The following is an 18,861-nucleotide window of genomic DNA, read 5'->3' on the forward strand; positions in this document are numbered from 1 at the left end:
CCAGCCAAAGTACATTAAACTTGGGGATGAGAGGCTGGCAGCACCTTCTGTGCTGACGTGGCAGCAAGGTGGGGTGCAGCGGGGTGGGGCAGGGGTGGGAGTAACCGAGGGATGGACACACAGGACAACATCATCCCTTTCCTCTTTCAAAAGGGAGAACGAAACCTGAGTGCATGTATTTGTCACTGACCCCCCACCCCCACGACGAACAAACAGGAGCAAATATGCCAGAGCTTCGCCGTTACCCTGACTTTGGAGCATTACTGTCTGACTACGGAAACCATGTGTGGCTCCTCGATTATTCGGGAAAGGATGCCAATATTTAGGGAGTTTCTGATTTCCACAGACTCCCCTGAAAACCTGCATCCTTAGTGAGCGGCACTGAGAGGAGAACAGGTGAACTGTGACCAACTTCGTCCCGTGTGGCCTTTTCAGATCCAGCATGTGAATGCAGTACGTTGCTGTGTCTGCGGAGTTTCATTTCACACGATCACACAGGAAGCGTCTGATCAATAAACAGGAACTCACGTTCCTGCGAGGTCGCTCTAACGAGGATTAATCTCCTGGAGGATGGTGCCTGCCTAATGTGGTGGCTTTTAATCCTCTCGCACCAGTGGGTCCAAAATACTTGCTATTAGCACTAATGTAAAAGGAATTAATACTTTACATATGGCGCTGCGGTCTGCTCAAATGAAGGGGTCAACGGTAAAATGAGCCTTTAAGGGTGTGAGTGATTCCTCCCATGTGGCTGGGAAATAGCTCAAGTGTTTGTCATTTAAAACTAATAACGTACAGAAACACTGTTATCACTGCGGTTTAACGGGCACCTCACCGAAAACCTCGAGGTCTGCAAACATTAAGGAAGGGAGCATCCCTAATGGAGTTATAAAACATGTATCATTTACTAAGCAGCGAATTATAGCTTTAATTTTGGCCTTAATATATCTTTAATTTTAGCTTTAATGATTACATGAAAAATGTCTTCCGAAACCCTTGAATACGTGAGGCCGTGGCCACGGTCTTCACTTCCGCCGCCCCGCCCTCCAGCCACCCACAGCGCAGACCAGGCTGTGGTTTACCTCCAGCTCCGCAACCCTGAGCAGGGAGGGACCTCTCCAAAAATGGAGACGTTCACAGGCAAGGCAAAACAGTACGGCGCTTTTCCATTAAGAGTCTTGTACCTAATTTTGACATTTTCTTATTGATTATGAAGAGTATTGAATAGTCTAGTGAATGTTATAAATCAGGTTTCATTGCTACATTAAAATGTGAAATGTTATAATAAAAAGGTTGAGGACAAGACAGGCAGATATTCTTCCTTCCATCCCCTTCCTTTCTCCCCTGCCCTTCCTCCTTTCAATAAATGTTTATTAAGTAGCCTTGATAGGATAGGAACTATTGTCTTTTGGGCCAAATTATCTAAATTTGTTTGAATTGTACACTAATTTAATGTAAAGCCTATTTGCACCATCAAAGCATAATTTCAGTTGTTCAATAGTTGACAGAGTTTCATCTAAAAACTCTTCAAGGCTGGTGTGGCTCAGTGGATTGAGTGCCGGCCCGCAAACCAAAGGGTCACCAGTTTGATTCCCAGTCAGGGAACGTGCCTGGGTTGCAGGCTGGGTCCTCAATAGGGGGCAGGCAAAAGGTAACCACACACTGATTATTTCCCTCTCCTTCTCCTTCCCTTCCACTCTCTCTAAAAATAAATGAATAAAATCTTTAAAAAAAAACTCTTTTCAAAAGAAAAGTATTTTATGTCTTGTTCGATGTGCTTGTAGAAATCAATCACACCTCTCTGAAAATGATTAGGAAAGAGAAAGAACGGGCATGCCACCAACACCTTTAATAAGTTCTTTATCATGAGTCATCTGGTAACACAGTGCTCATCACCTGTTTTACAGGAACTAGGAGCTCGTTTCTGGCCCAGAACACAGGACAGCAACCCTCCACTAGGCCTGGAAACCTGGATTCTGTGCCATTTCTCAGTGAGTCTCTGGAAGTAAACAGGATTGCTTGCAGGTCAAGGTGAGGGAGGGCTCAGCGGGAGGAGGGAGCCCACTGTGCTGAAGGGGGCTTGGTGGGGGAGGAGAGCGAGCAGGGCAGAAGGCACGCGGGGGTAGGCCAGGGACACCCTCCAGAGCAGCTGCTCCCAGTGCGGGACCTGCCACGCTGCCTCCAGCTTCATGTACACGGATGTGGTCACTGCCTCACAGCGGTGGGCAAAGCAGGCTCACAGTTGGGAGCACGCGGAAGAATTTATACTTGCAACTGGTTATTAATTATTGGATTATTTACTTGTCAACCTGCTTTTGCCCACCCCTGTATATACGTACTAATTAAAATTACAATTGGAAAGAGCTGGGGCATGAATATAAATACACACGATGCAGGAATCCTAATTTATAGCCATTTATGCACAAAGGACACGACGCAGCAGTATGACAATTGGTGAATATCGTCAGGTGTCACTGAACGCTGATGGTGAGTGAAGGCACAGCAGAAAGAGGGCCAGCAGCACTGGTGTGTCTGAGTGGAGGGAGGCAAAAGGCACAGAATCGGGAAGTGCAGGCACCGACCATCCCTGTGCCAGTTATGTCACTGTCCTCGGGCAAGCCTGCCGTGTTACAGTTGTCTTTGGCTTTCTGTGACCAGACCTCCGTCCGTCTCTCTGATGCTCTGGCTGGTGAAGAGCCAGATGGGCTGGGTCTCACGTGCAACCCCGGAGACCCCCCTGTGGAGGGGACGCCCAGCGAATGGACATGTTGCCTCAGCACCTGCATCGTTCCACTCATGGTATTGGAATAGAGCGATTTAAAACTTAATAAATGTTTTCAAATGAGCTCACATTTTAAAGTTGACTTAAATGTTTAGAAAAGTTTCATAACGCGGTGTATCAAATGGGGTTTCCATAGGAAAGAGGCGCCACACTTAGTCGCGTTAACTCCAGATTCCATGACGAAGGACAAGTCACAAGCGGGTGTGCACGGAGCTGAGGAGCTACCAGGCTCAGAGTCTGGATGCCGGAAGAAGTAACCCAACAACAACCTTCCTGTTGGATAACCGAGTCTGTTTGCTGTTTGCAGGTGGAGTCACCTTAGTAGGCATCGCGCACAAATCTACTACACAGTCAGGGGGTTTCCCCGGCCGGTCAATGAAGTGAAATTAAACAGAACCTTCTTTTAAAACCAGAGAAAACTGAGATAAAAGGTACCCCGAGGTTGATTAGCACCTAGAAGGGGCTTGCCTTGTTCAAAATGCCCCTGATCTTCCTGCTTCTGGGCTACCTTTGGGGAGTCACCCCCACCTGTCTGGCAGAGAAAGATCTGGGAAACGGAGAAGTCGCCCAAGTCGCCCTGTCCTTGCCCAGGACTCCCCGGGGCTGACCTCCTTCGCATGGGAAACAAGCAGCCTGGCTTCTGAACTCTAGTCCACTCCTTCCTTCCCATTCCTATAACAATGTCATGTCACTAATAAATTTCTTAATTTTTGTCTGTGAATTTTTAACAGGCCAGCCCCTGCTTTGTTCTTCACTGGACTCTCTCTGCCCAGTACATAGTAGGTGTTCAATAAATGTGAGTTCGATGAAGGAATGGTAAATGCCATGTTTGCTTGTCCATTTTTCAATTTTTCTCAGCATCATAAAAGCAAGGTTCCGTACACATGTGATTGAATATATTTTTTTTAATATCCAAGGATCCAAATGTAATTTTAGGATAATGAAATTGAAACTTACTCTAAGAAGAGAATTCAGAAATCAGAGGAATAGTACAGGGACTGTGGGTACTTACCTATTGTTCACTTAATTACTCATACGAACAGCGTGGAGCGGCTAAGAGGGAGATTTTCAGTCACACCAACGTTGTAAATCTAAGAACCGCAAACACGAACACCTCTCTACCCACGTATCAGCCCCGGCTACTCAAGTGCTTAGGTGACTGTGATGGTACAGTAAGTAGACGGCTGGTTCATACAAACTGAAGTATTTCCTAGGTGAATAATTTGCACAATACTAAACAAGATAATTATAATTTTTCTTCTCAATTTTTTAATGCCATGGACAGAAAGAGAGCCTGAAGAATAATAAAATTCCTAAGTTTATTAGAGCACAGATTTGTCCTAAAATTAATGCTATAAAAATATTTTTGCTTCTTTCTCTTTCCCTCCATCCCTGCTTCCTTTCACATGGGATCCAAAGACTTGATTCCGACATATTGACAGGGGCTTACATGTGAAGACCAGCATGCAGCGCCCAGTCGGGACCCCCCACGCATTCCCCACCAGAGCACTTAGGGCACAGGCAGCAAACACAAGGCCTGCAGGCTGAACCTGGCCCTCCACCCTGTTGTATCCCACCCGGGACCTTGTTTCTACCTGGCAGCAGTGCCGAGCTCCTTGTCCCTCCTTAAGGAATAGTTACATTTATACAGTCCTAATGTTACATTTGGCCCTTTGAGGGCAACCGCCAGGCTGATGTGGCCCCCAGGGGAAAAATGAGTTTGACACCCTGGTAACTCATGTCAGTGTCGGGGTCATGGGCTCTGCAACTGAGAGACGGCCTCCACCCTGCAGCGGCTGCTTCTCCGCGCTTTGACACATTTTAGTTTTCTTCCTTTGTCTCGGCATCAGTTTATACTTCTACTAAATACACAAACTGTCTAACTCAGTTTCTAAGTAATCTGGAGGTAACTTTTATAAATGGCTATTTTAAACATGGCAACATTATTTCACGGGCTCAACGCCGTTTTAAGTATTGCCTTTGTGCCTTTGTCGCTTGACAGCTTTTTCCCACGTGGAAAAACAGGTTTGGGGAAGTTAAGTCAAATTCAAACATCTGTGATTGCCATGACCGATTCTAAACAGAAAAAAAAAAGTGCTGCATGCTATGAGAACCACGCGTAGCCAGTTTTTTACATTTAAGTTTGTGGTTTGGCAACATCCCCTAGTGTAAGTGAAACACAACGCAAAAACTCTCAAATTCCTACCTTGGGTCACACTCAGATTCCAGGGATACATAGGACGGTGACCATAAAGCTCCGCCGTGTGCTGGCGTTTCCACACCCATTCTGAACAGACTTAGATTTCTCCCCGGCAACATCGCCCTTGGGTCATTTAAAAAATCAATGACAGGACAGCCTGTGTACTTGGCTGTCACACCCACTAGCCCACGGGCAAAGCGAGGACTGAGACCACTGCTTCTGTCTGCGTCCCTCTACCTGTGGTGCTGAAGCAAAGCAGGAACAAATACATATCCGTTCAGTGAGTGACCTCCCTTTCCCACAGTGCCAAGCCCGGGGTCTCTTGCATTGTATCAACGCTTCATTCATTTTTTTGTTGAAACAAACCAACAGGAAAGACAATGTTTGAAGCTCTAGTCAAAGTTGTCATTATTTTTAAGTGTCAATGATACCAACATAACTCAAATGAGGAAACAATTATGGAAGTAATGGGGAAAACGCATGCAAATATCCAGCTACTTCAAGTACTTTTGGATGATTTTACTCTCCATTTAATTTGGAAGTGAACATGCACAATGCCTACCCTCAGTCACTCCAAACGACAGGAGAATCGGCTCCAAAGCTCTGCCTAACCTGCACGTGGGCTCGATGCTGTCCCCTATGGAGGGGACACATGCCTTTCCCACCGTAAATGGCAGGCTCCTAACACACGGTTAATAACAGCCGCTGTCAGGTGAGAAGGGCCAAGTCCCAGCCTTTTTTCGGTGTGAGCTTTATCAAAAAGACATGGAAAGAACAAAGAGAAAGGGAAGAACTTGGAGGGGAATATAATTTTTGCGTTTACGTGCCAGGCACTTTCTCGGTGACAACATTCGATGCCCACCGCAGCTCGGTGAAATAGGGTTTTTAGTTAAGAGGAAAGTGGGGCGCAAACTGACACACCTTTCCAAGGTAAAGCATTGGACTCGGCGCCTACCTGCTTGAATTTACATCACACTGCCTTTCGGGATGAACGGTGCTGTTACGGTTAAATATGGACACTAAGAGCGGGACGAATGCCATTTGTAGTTTTCCACAGTGTCTCCCAGGGAAGTGAGCTGCCCTCATCTGCCCACTCTCCCTTCTCTTCTAAACTGGCAGCCAGGGGCCACCACCTGGCAGCAGGTATTTCTCCCAGATGCTCCTTCCTGCTCCTTTCTCAGGCTTCCAGGTGCCTTCGGCGTCCTGACACCTCGCTCTGACGCCTTCTTACCCACCTGTGCTTTCGTCTGCCCCAGGGCCAGCAATTCTGGAGACCCCCCAGCCCCCACAGTGCCTTCGACAGGAAATCCTGCTCTGAGGAACACCCATCCCCTTCTCTCCAAGCTCTGTGACTTGGAACATTTCTGTATCCCGGATGATCTAACGGGACAGATGTTATCAACAGTTTAGCATCCAGCATTCCATTGCTAACAGCATATTATAATAATACAGCATATTATAATAGTTTTATGTATACATAGGGCATATATATATACACAGGTAAAATATATTATTATAATTGTAAGACTATTAGATTCAAGGCTTGGAGCCAGGCTGAAGACTCTGGATGCTATCCTGGGGAAGACCGGTGTGCAAGCTGAGTAACTACGCCTGGGAGTGCAAAGACCAATGTCTTGACTAAGGAATGAGAAAAAAAGGGGGCCTCATTTCAGAGACATTTAGCTAGAAGTAGACAGGATATGAAAGCTGCCCGGTGTGACAGGACAGGGAGAGGAAGATCTTCGCGCTGCGGCCACGTTCATGGGCCGAATCAGCAGGAGGTCCTGCTTCCAGGGTGTACTCATCCAGCTGCCCTGGTCGCTCACACCCCCCATCTCTACTCTCGGTCCAGGTGGGCTGTTTGCTGTCAGAGTGTACCCCGTACGGGGGCTCATCTTTCCTCCCTCAGGCTTGATTCCAAAGCCACTAAAACTTGTGAGCCATATATATCCTATCCCTAGATATCAGCCAGTGATTCTTGCCTCTGCTTTGTCTTTAAGCCAAAGACAAAGTATGCTCAGCCATGGATGGTGACGTTGGCACCTGAAAGGTCAGCCAGTAATGAGAGAAGATGCCTTTGGCATCATCCATGTTTCGCCTGCTGCTTAGGTCTTGTATTCAAGCCCACAGCAACAGTCTCAAACAGTTCTTTCTGGGACCGCCAGGACCACTCAGGGATCTTGTCCATAAGAACATGCCCTGGCCAAGTAGCTCAGCTGGTTAGAGCATCATCCCGATACACCAAGGTTACAGGTTGGAGCCCCAGTCAGGGCACATGCAACCACCAACCGATGAATGCGTGAGTAAGTGGAACAGCAAATCGATGTCTCTCTCTGCCTCTCTCTCTCACTCTCCCAGTCAGGCAATAAATTTTAAAAATCTAAAAAATAATGTTGCCAATAATAATGATAATAATACTTTTTAATAATTTTAGAGATAAGCAGGACCGTAATCTGTTAAGTGACGCCCAAGTCCCACTTAGATTACAAAATGCTTTAGATAAGCTACATCTACATGGTTAGAAGAAGAAAAATCTGGGGCTACCCTTTCACTGTGTGTGAATAAAACTGGTAAAGTCTACGGTAGGACTCAGGTACTGTCCCTGCCGAACAGCGCGGTGGGTATGAGCTCAGACCTGGAACCGGGATGGCTGGGGGAAACGGGCCTCTGTGGAAGGACCTGGCTGAACTTTCCCCTGGGCCTTGCTCGTCTGATTCTACCTGTGCAGGATCGCTGGTTTATTTGGCTTTCTGTTCCCCTGCCCTCACTATAACCGATCATGCAGTAAGCGTCACCAGCCCCACGGAGGAATGACACGCAGGACCTGACACTCACTGCTCAGCACTCGTATCCCTAGCTGAGTTTGGGTTCTCTCCGAAGCAGAGCCTGAGACAAGAAATCAATTGCAAGTAGTTTACTTGGGCGGCGATTCCAGAAAACACCTGTTGGGGAGTGACAGGAGGCCGGAAGGGAGCAAAGGGTGTTTTCAAGCAAGTGGACAGCATGAAGGATGAGCTCAGGCCTGCTAGGCATTCTGGGAGCAGACGTGGGCACTGGCCCCAGAGCCGGCCCGCCGCAGCGGCCAGGTAACTGGGTACTCAGCCCGCATCGCTCAGGGTGAGAAGGCTGCCCGCAGAGGCCTTAGCTCCTCGGGTCCATCCTGCCGCCCCTCCGTGGGCTCTCCTACTGTGCGGCCCTCACTGCAGTGCGGCCCAGCCCTGTCTCATCAACCGCAGCCACGTCAGCACAGCCCACAGCCTCCCACGTCCACGGACTCAGGTGACTTTCCCCGGAGAGACCACTTTTGACGCTTAAAACGGTGCCCCACACTCCTGGGAAGAAAAAAAAAATATGTAAAATGCTAGCGACCTTTGTCCTCAATCAACATGTTCAGCAAACTCTGTGCACAGGTTTTAGACATCGCGACCCGGACCACACTACCGTTCACACGGGTTTTAGACATCGCGACCCAGACTACACTACTGTTCCATGAGCCTTTTTCACGTCCTCACTCACCTGTAAACCGGGGAAATAAAACCTACACCCGGGGCTGTGAGAACGGAAGAAGGAACGGGTACAAATATGCTATAAACCACTATGAAATACAAGTGTAATTTTGCTCTACTTCACATTTTGAAATATTTTATCCACAGGTTTTCTGTACAGCTTGTTTTGTTTCCTGGTTTCCCTCCTTTTGTTTATTCCCTAAGTTCCTTCAATTACTTTACAGGTCTCGCCATGTCTACTCCTCCGCTACTTCCCAGCCATTCTGTTTCTGGCTTCCCCCCATCCTCCTCGTGGGGGGCTCCTGCTCCCTAGGCGCATCTTGCCAGTGTCTCTCCTGCTGTTTGACGCCAACAAGACCCTGAACTGCTGCTTCCCCAGGACTGAGGAGCTTAGCGTTTTGTCAGCTTCAAGCTGTTCCGTAGGAAGTGTTGGTTTGGTTCTCAGCTGCAGCATTGACTTAGCAAGCCTTTCTTCTAAACTCGTAAATAATTCATTTCAGGTCAAGTTTTTGCTGCCAGAAACTTTCCCCAGTAAGTAACAAGTTGCTGTATCTCCAGTAAGAAAGTGTGGTTTGGTGGTAATAGTGGTTGGCAACTTATTAATAAAAGATACGTTCTAGAAGAGAGCTTCAGCACAGCACGGGTTTCACTACTATGTTTGATGGGAGCGAGGTAAAGAGTTACAGCGGCCATATGACTTCTCCCCCTTCACGTAGCCAGTCATTAGGCAGTGGTGTCAAAAGCTTCAAGAGTTACACCCAACCTCACTGAGTCTCGAAAGGCTCCTGTCTCCACATGTTGCTCCATTTCAGGTTTTCTAATAACTTAAATAACTGAAGAAAGAGAGGCAGTTGGAAAAACAACAAAAAGGAAGTACGGAACAGGCCTCCGAGAGCCATGCATTCACTCTCGTTTGGCTGAAATCACTCCTAACGTGGGTTATGGGCATCCCAGACGGATTTCCCAGTCACTTCCAACTGTCACTGAGATGTCCCCATGACAGGACTGAGGTGAGGTGTTTGGGGCATTCTGCTGGTCACCGCAAGCCCAAAGGAGTGACGGGCACAGGGGCAAAGGGACACAAACTGTCTTCAGACAGTAAAAGCTGAAAGTCCAATGCGCTGTGAGCCAGCCCACGCCAACCGCAGTTTATTTTCCTGCATCCATCCCAGCAAGCCCTGTGTGTGGCTGGCATTTCAACAAGCAAGATTTATTAAGGGCGAAATGTCAATCTTGGGCTGTGTTCCACCGAGCCCCAGGTCGGTAGGCAACCAGAGCGGTCACTCCAGCAAGCGGCACTTCACAATCATAAGCGCCTATGCGAAACCAACCCGAGACGTGACTCATGTTGACGGCGAGGGAGGAGCAAGCCCGTGAAACAGCACAGGCAGGGATGAAACAGCAAAAGGCGCTTCTGTGAAACATCTACTCAAAACCAAAGCGAAGGAGTTTCATGTACAAAAGTAGATGCAAATTAATAATTTTTCTGTTTTATTCAGAAAAAAAGACACACTTACCACAGCACTAAAATGTAAGAACAATGGAAAATAACACTTTCTTGAAACCTATTTTGCAATTTTGGACAAATCTCTGCTCTGTGAATGTTAATAAACAGACCCCTCGTGGAAATTGGAGTGGGGGAGGGTCTGCAGGGGGAGCTCTGGTGCCCTCCCACTGGCTCAAACTCAGTTACTCCACAGGAGAAGAGGCAAGATGCTTTTCTACTCTACTCCACTCCAGCAGGAAGGAGGAGGATCTCCTCCTTCCCCGGCAACTGCTCAGCCAATGAAAAGTCACTACACTTCAAACTCCCAGCCTCCTCCAATGGACTCTCTGCTTACAACAGCCCCTCTGAGCTCCCCTTTCCTCTATCAAAGAACGTTCCTCGCCTTTGTTCTCCTGGCTTGCAGGTGGTTTGCCCTTGAACCCCATGTCCCAAACTGCCATTCTTTGTTGTTCCCGAATAAACCCATTGTGCTGGAGAAATACCTATTTCAGGTCAACAGCCCTTTAAAGTGCCGAGAGTGGGCAGAGAAATTTCTGGAGAGATCTTTATAATACAGCAGGAGAATAAAAACTTCAGAGAAACCATAACATTAAAAAAAGACACACAGTAAGAAAATTGGAGCACTTTATGGGTAACACAGTTGCAGTTTTTTAAAATGACTGTTAAAGACCCCTTTGAAATTGAGATTTGAATTATACATAAGTCTAGCCACAGGGTACGGACTCCTAAAATTCCACACCAGCGCTCCGTTGTAACCTAAAAGCACCTGAAAGCTCAAGCCCGTGTAACTTCTTCCACCATAAAAATAAGTGATGTAACAGCGAGTGAAATGAAAAGAGCGAGTAATGCACTCCCCCCCCACCCCCCAGCATATCAAGCAGGTTTTCGTAAGGACGCTGTGGTCATCAATCACCACCTCATTACCAGCCCGTCATCTGGGCTTCAGCTACATGTACTCTGGCTGGCTGCCATGCTAAATGTTCAATGAAACAGCCTTAAGGCTCTCCACAAGTTCGGCGGAAGTCGCAGGCGCCATACATCAAAGGGGAACATTAGCGTTATCACAGCTTAATAAATAGTGCCGTTCTGGCGACGTCCTCCTGTGTTCTAGAGCCCTCTACCATCCCCAGGATTCTTCTGCTCAAGTAAAGAACCTTGCTGTCTCTTGTGAGCTTTATTCAACGGTAAATGCATGGAGACGCAGTCAGTCGTAGCGCTATAAATGCACGGGCGCGCTGCCAAACTTGCTCAAAAGCTGGACAGAAATGCGATTAACAAAATATTTTAATGCTCATACCATGTAAAAAAAAAAACTCTCTTAGAATATTAGTCATACATGTCCATCGCTATTCATCATTGATGTTTAACTCCCACAGAAAAACAAGATGAGTCAGTCACGGCCCCCATGCTATTTATGGCTCTCCCAAGTTCCAGCAGGACGGCTGTTTACTGAGGTGGAGTGTACGGTCACTGGTCAGAACGCCAACCCCAGAATTTTCCACGTATGTGCAGGTGTTATTGCGTTCACTTGTACAGCCATCTGGCTCGGCTTGAGGACAGACTGTTTTCTAAAGGTGAGATGTTCAACACTGTTCCAGAGCCGTCAATGCTTGTGCAACTGCTGGGACATGGTCTTTGATCTCGGAAGTCCGAGGACGTAGACGGCATTCACATTACCAAGAACAAGGTCCCTGGGCTTCCTTCCAGGTTTTAAAAATACAAGAAATGCTCACACAAAAATCGCGGGGCCTGCTTCTCGGACACTACCACACAGCCTTCTTCAGCTTCCTGAGTGATTACCTGCTTTTGATTAAGAGCCTCCAAAACTACGATTTGAGAGATCTAAAAGGCAAATCTGAAAGGTGAAGTCAAATGCCTTGTAAGAAATTTTGGGTCAAGATTTGGGTCAAGGACCTGTAAAACTAAGTGAAATTTTAAAATGAAAGGAAAGACTCAGTGTCACATATGAGATAAAGGTTACCTGGACCAGAAAATGGGACAGAAGGGTAAGACCCCAGCACTACCAAACGCCCGGTAAAGTAAAAGGGGCCGAATGTGGCGTGACGATCTCCACCCAGGTTTCCTCTGCGAGCCTGGGCCTGAGGTAGGGCTAACCCACCAGGGCAAAGCAGCTCAGCCTGAGCCAGCCCCCGGACTGAGACGAGCACGGACACAGTCCCCTACTAATCACACGGAGACGCTGGTCACTTCAGGCATTCCGTCACTGTGGGTGGAAACCCCAAACATGTTACGAGGCCCAGACAGGAAACCTTTCTCTCTGTCCTTCTGGATCCAGCATCTGGGGCCTGTGAACTAAACTGACAGATCGACAGGAGAAAAGGCACATGTTTCTTATTAATATTTACATGCATGGAAATTCACAGAAAAGTAGCGAAATTCCAAGGAGTGCTTAGACTTGTGGCTTATATGCTGTTTAAGTGAAGGAAGGGGGGTTTGAACTTTGAGGGAAGATAAACTGTGGGGAAGTGACTAGGAAATACAGGTGAGAAATAAAGGGAGATGAGGTCAAATCAGCAGGGCCTGTTTACGTGAACTCATCTGAAGAATTCACCTACAAGGTGGAGAAAAAGAAAACATGGAGGAGCCGGTAGAGGACATGGAAGTTACTAACAGGCACCTTGGAACGATCAGCAATGACACGGGAAGATGGAGAAGCGTATCGGGAAAAGCGTCTAACGCGGCAGCCAGCCTGCTTCCGCGGGGCTCACGGGGCAGCATCAGCTCACAGCCCGCTGAGGCCCACCTGCAGCATGAATCCAACAGCAGGACTTTGGGGGCAAGGAGAAGGCCCTTGGGACTAAATCGAATCCCCTCCATCTAGTTGCAATCACCTGCAATTCTATTAAGTGGAGACAAAGCCTTTCAATCTATAGCTGGAGATAAAGGGCTTAGAATGCAAATAACCTGGGAGAGAGAACATGCTGTTTATTTAGATGGAGGGTTCAAATCCGTGAAGAGGTGCCGAGCACCGGAAGAGAAACTGCTGAGGAGCATGCTGCCCCTGAAGGAGGCCAGGAGGGCTGCCTGTGCCCCAGCCCCACACTCAGAGGCTCTAGGCATCCTCACACCCACGCCACAGTCTTCCAGGGTGGGAGGCGTTCCATGGTGGCTAGGCCATGCCTCCTCCCTCCTGGAGCCTCTTCTGTGGCTACTGCTCCATCCCTAGGATATTATGTCCACACGCCAGGGGCTAGGGCAGCCCGAGTGCAGCTGGTTGGGGTAGGAGGTGGATATGCCGCTTGCTTCTTTGGCTCCCCCTCCATGGGATGATGTGTGACTCCCAGGCATTGGTGACTCCGGTTCAGGACCCCCAGTACAATCCCTACTCAGGACACGGATCTGCTTACAAACTGCCTTGAAATTATTTTCTAGCTATGAGGTACATGGATGCCTGGAATTCTTCAAGGGCAGGGGACATGTGTGCTGGAAACTGAGCATCCTCGGTGTCTGTGGTATACACACAGAGTGGATTCACAAGTAAATGTCACAGAACTGAAAAGGAAACACACTAATATTAACACTGACTCAACTCGACGTGCCTGAAGCTGAAACTGCCACAATCCCGTAAACTAACTTCGTCTCTGACTCAATTTCTGTCAAAAAAAAACAAACAAAAAACAAAAAAAACAGTAAAACAGACTCCTTTAGCATCATTCTTAGCTTCATTCTCATTTCCTTATCCTAAGTGTGAAATAGTTTCTAAGTCACTCACCAAAGAGATATCATCACATCAATAATATAAAAGTAATAATATCAATTAATCAAGTTGTAACACTCATCTCTCTTGCCCTTTCTTTCCATGTGCCTCCCCATTTCTGCCGGCCGGCCTCTCTCCCTCGCTCCTGGCACTGGTCACCACCAAGGGGATCAGAGCTGGCTGAATCTTGTCTCCGTCTCCTGCAGCTGTGAGACCCTGAGTCAGCCCTTGACCTTGCTGATTTCATGTCACTATGAACACACTGTGGGTTTTAAAAACCCTGCCAAAAAATTAAAAATATGTCTGCCTTCTGACCAAAAATATATCTGCCTTCTGATCCAGGAATCCCACTTCTGGGCTCTGAAGGACCACAAAATGCTAATTCGAAACAACACAAGCACCCCTATGTTCATTGCAGCATTATTTACAATCGCCAGGATGCGGAAGCAGCCCAAGTGTCCATCAGTAGGTGAGTGGATAAAACAACTATAGGACATTTACTCGATGGAATACTATGCAGCCATAAAGTAAGAAGAAAATCTCACCCTTTTTGACAGCATGGACGGGCCTGGAGAACATTATGCTGAGTGAAACAAGCCAGTCAGAGAAAGAAATAGCATATGATCTCACTCGCAGGTGGAATCTAATGAACACACTGAACTAATAAAATAGAGACGGACTGATAGAGAGCAAAGTGACAGCTAACGGGGGCAGACAGTCAGGGGCGGGAGGGGACTAGCAAAGTGGAAAGAGGACTCAGGGACATGGACTACAGTGTGGTGATGGGGGGTGGGGGCATAAGAGGATTCAATGGTGATGGAAAAAAACACAACGCTAAAAACGCTACCAAACAAAACTGTGTGGCAACTTAGAAATCGTTTATTTGAAGTTTTGGGTGCCTGACAACAATACTTTTAGGGCTATTACATTAATTATCTTCATGTGAAAGGGGGCATGGTTAAGTGAACAGGAATGATGTATAACTTATTTTACCGTTATTATGACGATCGATAACAAAGTTCTGCTTCCTCTAATCCAACCACTCCTCTGCACTCAGATAAACAAGCGTTATTTTGCAAAGCTTACTTACCTACTCAGAAGCCTTCCATGATTCCCCCTTAAGTCTGAATTCTTTGATTTCTGTAACCAGTGAAATTCCATGTTCTCATCTTCACACTGGGCATGAGACCCCTCCCCCACCCCGCCCCATGAGGGCACTGTCTGTCCCTTGTGAAACCTGACAAACCGCTCCAAGTCCCTCAGAAATCCTGTGTGTGTGCCCAATGGTCCACTGTGTTGAAAAATGCCAGGGAGCCCCACTCACATGGTGAGGACCCCCTGGAGCCCCTGAAGTTGGTACAGAGAGTATTCTAAGCTGCAGAAAGCTGATACCCAGTGGATAAGGAAAGCACTGAGAAGACCTCTCTCCTTATCTGAACAGAAGCAGAAACTTCTGGGAAACGGGCTGCCTACGTCCCTCTTTGGGGTGATTTCTATACCCAGGGAGAAGAGGCGGAAGAGTCTCATGGCCTCCACGCTGGAAAGACCACCTGCAGCTGCAAAAACAAACACTATCACAAACATTACCTCCACTCTCCTAAAAACCCCTTTCTCTCCTAAAGAAACCTATTTCTCCTCCCTGCCCCCCCCACCAGGCAGATGCCTCCTCTCCCACTTCCCTCTTTTTCTGTCTTAAGTGAGGTATAAGCTTCTGACTTCACCCACTTATCCAACTGCCTACGTGTTTTGTTGGTTCCCTGCATTTACAAACAAACCTTTTCCCCCACTAACCCATCCTCTGTCAGTTTAATTCATGCTCCCCTCCCAAGGGGGGAGAGGAAAAGATTTCTCTTTCTGACAACACAGCGTGCTGAAGTTGGCCGGCGCACAGGAAATAACGTAAGGGACTAAAGGGCTTTAGAGCAGGCAAGGGCTTGCTGTTTGTTCCAAGATGGGGAAAAGAAAAAAAAAAAAGATAAAAGGTCAAAAGAGGGAAAAGAGAAGGTGGCTTTTTTCTGGGGCCAAACTAAGAGTAGCTGGGACTCGGTTCCCTGAAGGGTGCTGGCCAGGATATCTTAGGAAAGGGGGTGTCTACTGAGGACAAGGTTTTAATTGCTTCGGGCCGCGCCTCTCACTGACGGACTCTGTGGGAGTCCATGCCAGGGTCACGGAGGCATGTGGGCTGCAGGACAGGGGGACGCGGCCGTGCTGAGAAGGGCCAGGACAAGCACGTGCTCCGTCCACACACAACACTGTCGGTCCAGCACCACCTCTGAACTTGCCTCGGGGGCCCTTGGTTTCACTCCAAGGCCGTGTTCCCAGCAAAAGGCTGCCCGTGCTCTCTTGCCTGGTCTCAGTCTGGAGCAGGTTTTAGTCTGGAAAGCAGAGAGTCACAGACATGAACTTCATGGGCAACTTTTCCAAAAGCATGTGCCTTCTCGTGAGCCCCATCCAGCAGGTCGGAGTGGGGAAGGTGTGTTCCTTGCCCACAGCCCTGGAGTCCCGCCTCACCGCTGTGCCTGACGCAGGGAGACAGGTGTGCTTTGCAGATGTGGGGACTGGCCTCTGACCGCTCAGCCACCTGAGAGCAGCTGCTTTCTCAACAAAGGCCTTTCCTATGCTTATCAAATTCCTACTATTGATGGCATGGGCTAAGCAGCTAGGAAAATGCAAGAACTGAATATGAAGCTCCCAACACTGTGTAAGGGATAACCTTCCCACCAGGAGATGATATCACAATGATTCAATGTATACTTTAGGGGCTGTAAGCACATACTTCTCTCTAGAGAACAGTTGCTGGATTAGCTTATTTGACTGCCAGTGTCTTAAGGCAAAGTCTGTCCAAAGGCAGTAAGGAGGCAGAAAACACACGCACCCAGGATGCCCTGGGCTGCTAGCTCTCCCCATCTCCTCGCTGCGGGACGTCAATCAAGCTTTTAAATAATTTAATGCCGGTCTCCCCATTACAACGTGCGGATATGCCTGTCTACTCTCAGAATTGCTATAATGATTTAAAAGGACATTGTGTATGACTGGTGTATACAAACATTTCGCAAATGTTCATTCCTTACCCCTCATTGGTAATTCCATTATTGTAAAATACACGTGTATTAAGTTTTAAAAAAATTCTATTACTTTCTGTTATCTACTGCCCTATGGCTCAGGCATGGAACCCAATTACTGCATTGTACTCAATATTTACTGTTATTTTGTGCATGTACATTTGGTTGCTTCCTCCCATGCTGTCTTTTTCTTACCTGTTATATCCATTTTGGAAAAAGGAGATTGCAGACACTGTGCATTTTAGAAAGTATGAGGAAGAAACAGTTGGATTTTCGGAAGGCTTAAAGGAAAGTCTCCCTGTCCAGGGACCAGCGAAGGGATGGACTCTATCAAATAGTCCGTGGTCTCCTCCACAGCCATAGCGTGGCCTTGCACACGGGCTGGGAAGCTGGGTGCTGGCGCTTCCACGGCACACCTGCGTGCGCTTCACCTCATGTAATTGGTAAGTAAACAGAGAAATGAGATTCTCAGGTACGACATTGATCCCAATTATCTCATTGTTAGTTTCTTTTTGTGATTTCATTTTTATTGCATTTTTCCCATTACCGTTTAGTCCCCCTGGACTGCCCGTCCCCAGCAGTCAGCACACTGTCGGCCCTGTCCGTGTATCTCACTGTTAATTTAAGGAGCCTGCGGGAGGCGTCAGATCCCTGAAAACAACGGTGACCGTATCAGGTCCTCAAACACAAAGATGCGTCACCAGACCACGTTTCACGTGCCTATGCAAGCCGAGGGGGTTTCTGAGTGACTCTGATAGGGCCAGCAGTCACGGGACAGCTGGTTCTTACCCAGCGCAACCTAATGGAAACTTGGGGGCCGAAACTGTACTTCTGCAGCATCACAGATAAGGAGAGCGCTATCAGAATGGAAGCAGCCCAAGTCAGTCAGCCGCCAGAGAACACACCTGTCTGTTCTGCACCTGTAACCGAGGACTCATCAAAGTACTGAAGGGTATGAATGACGTCAGGCCAGGGAGCGAGGTGCACAATTGAAAGACTATACGTTCTTTCCTTCGTTGTTAAGAAGAAATCCCTGCACCGGGGCGCAGGAGAAAGGACACTGCATGTAGCAGTTTCCCACACTGCTCTCAGCGGCTCACAGAGGCATGTTTATTTACACATTTGGTTTCTCTCAGAAGATCACCCGAGTCTCCGACTGCACCTGCCACGTGGTAGCTCCCCTGGTGGACGTGGGGAGTCAGGGCAGAGTTTGCATCCGCTGCAGCTGCCACAGCCCTGGGCTCCCGGCCTGCCTGCCACGCATCAGGGAAACTTGCCCTGGTGAGCAACGCAGCCGAAAATACAGAAAAGCCAGAGGCCGGTGCAGTGACGGCAGGAGACTTGTGCTCGACTCAGCCACTCCAGCCCAGAGCTCTGAAAGGTCGTTTCAAGATCTTGTTTATTCTTGTCCGCTCTCACTTAATGGGTCAACCCCCTTCAAGAGACGGAGGCCAGTTGTGGGCTCTCACCTGAAATGCTCCTTATACTGGCCACACTGTACCTGGCCTCCCAGGTGTGAAAGTGAGACTGAGCTTCCAACTTGCTCACACACAGGTGTGATTGCCTGGCTGACATGCACAAGGGACACAGAGGCACATGGGATGGATGGCCTTGCAATGGGACAGACCGAACGGCCCTCCGTGTGGACGCATCTGCCTGGATGGGGGATGAGGGCCCGCCTTACCCAGGTCCCAACCTCCGCCGGGCTCACCCGGGCACTGCACGCACCCCATGGTGGGAGTCTGTTCACAACTGGTGACTCAGGGCGGTGAAGGCGCCCTCTGGAGACATGTCCAATCAGCACAAAGAACCATGTCGAGAAAAGCAGGAGACGGACACAGAAACAAACAGAGAGCAAACAGAAACGAGTTTTTGGCCACAAAGAATGAAGAACGGTACTTGTCTCCTGGTGCTGTCCGGTTCCCACAAAGCCTGAAAATGCATCATTGCCCCCATTTGCTGGGCATCGCCCTTTCCTGGAGCTGGATGCAGTGGCTCGGCTGGGACTATGCCCGCAGAGATCAGTGGCCACGAACACCGCCACGTGTTTGCTGAGCCTCAGTGTCTCTAACGTGGAGGAATGTGAGCT

The 18,861-nt window shown here is 48.2% G+C and overlaps 1 protein-coding gene across 3 annotated transcripts in view; it reads right to left on the reverse strand.

Moving 5' to 3' along the window:
- DPYD (dihydropyrimidine dehydrogenase) overlaps positions 1-18,861 on the reverse strand; it is a 548,339-nt gene that overhangs the window by 340,627 nt on the left and 188,851 nt on the right. Inside the window, exon 9 of one of the 3 annotated variants that reach the window (XM_045203652.3) lies at positions 14,976-16,085. The exons of the other annotated variants lie outside the window; for them this stretch is intronic. Coding sequence (XP_045059587.1) covers positions 16,081-16,085 — 5 coding nt within the window. The 3' untranslated portion in view covers positions 14,976-16,080. Of the gene's footprint in view, positions 1-14,975; positions 16,086-18,861 lie in introns of those variants that run through there. 3 annotated transcript variants of the gene reach the window in all.

The sequence above is a fragment of the Desmodus rotundus genome, chromosome 12 (genome assembly GCF_022682495.2).
Source record: "Desmodus rotundus isolate HL8 chromosome 12, HLdesRot8A.1, whole genome shotgun sequence".
NCBI lineage: Eukaryota > Metazoa > Chordata > Mammalia > Chiroptera > Phyllostomidae > Desmodus > Desmodus rotundus.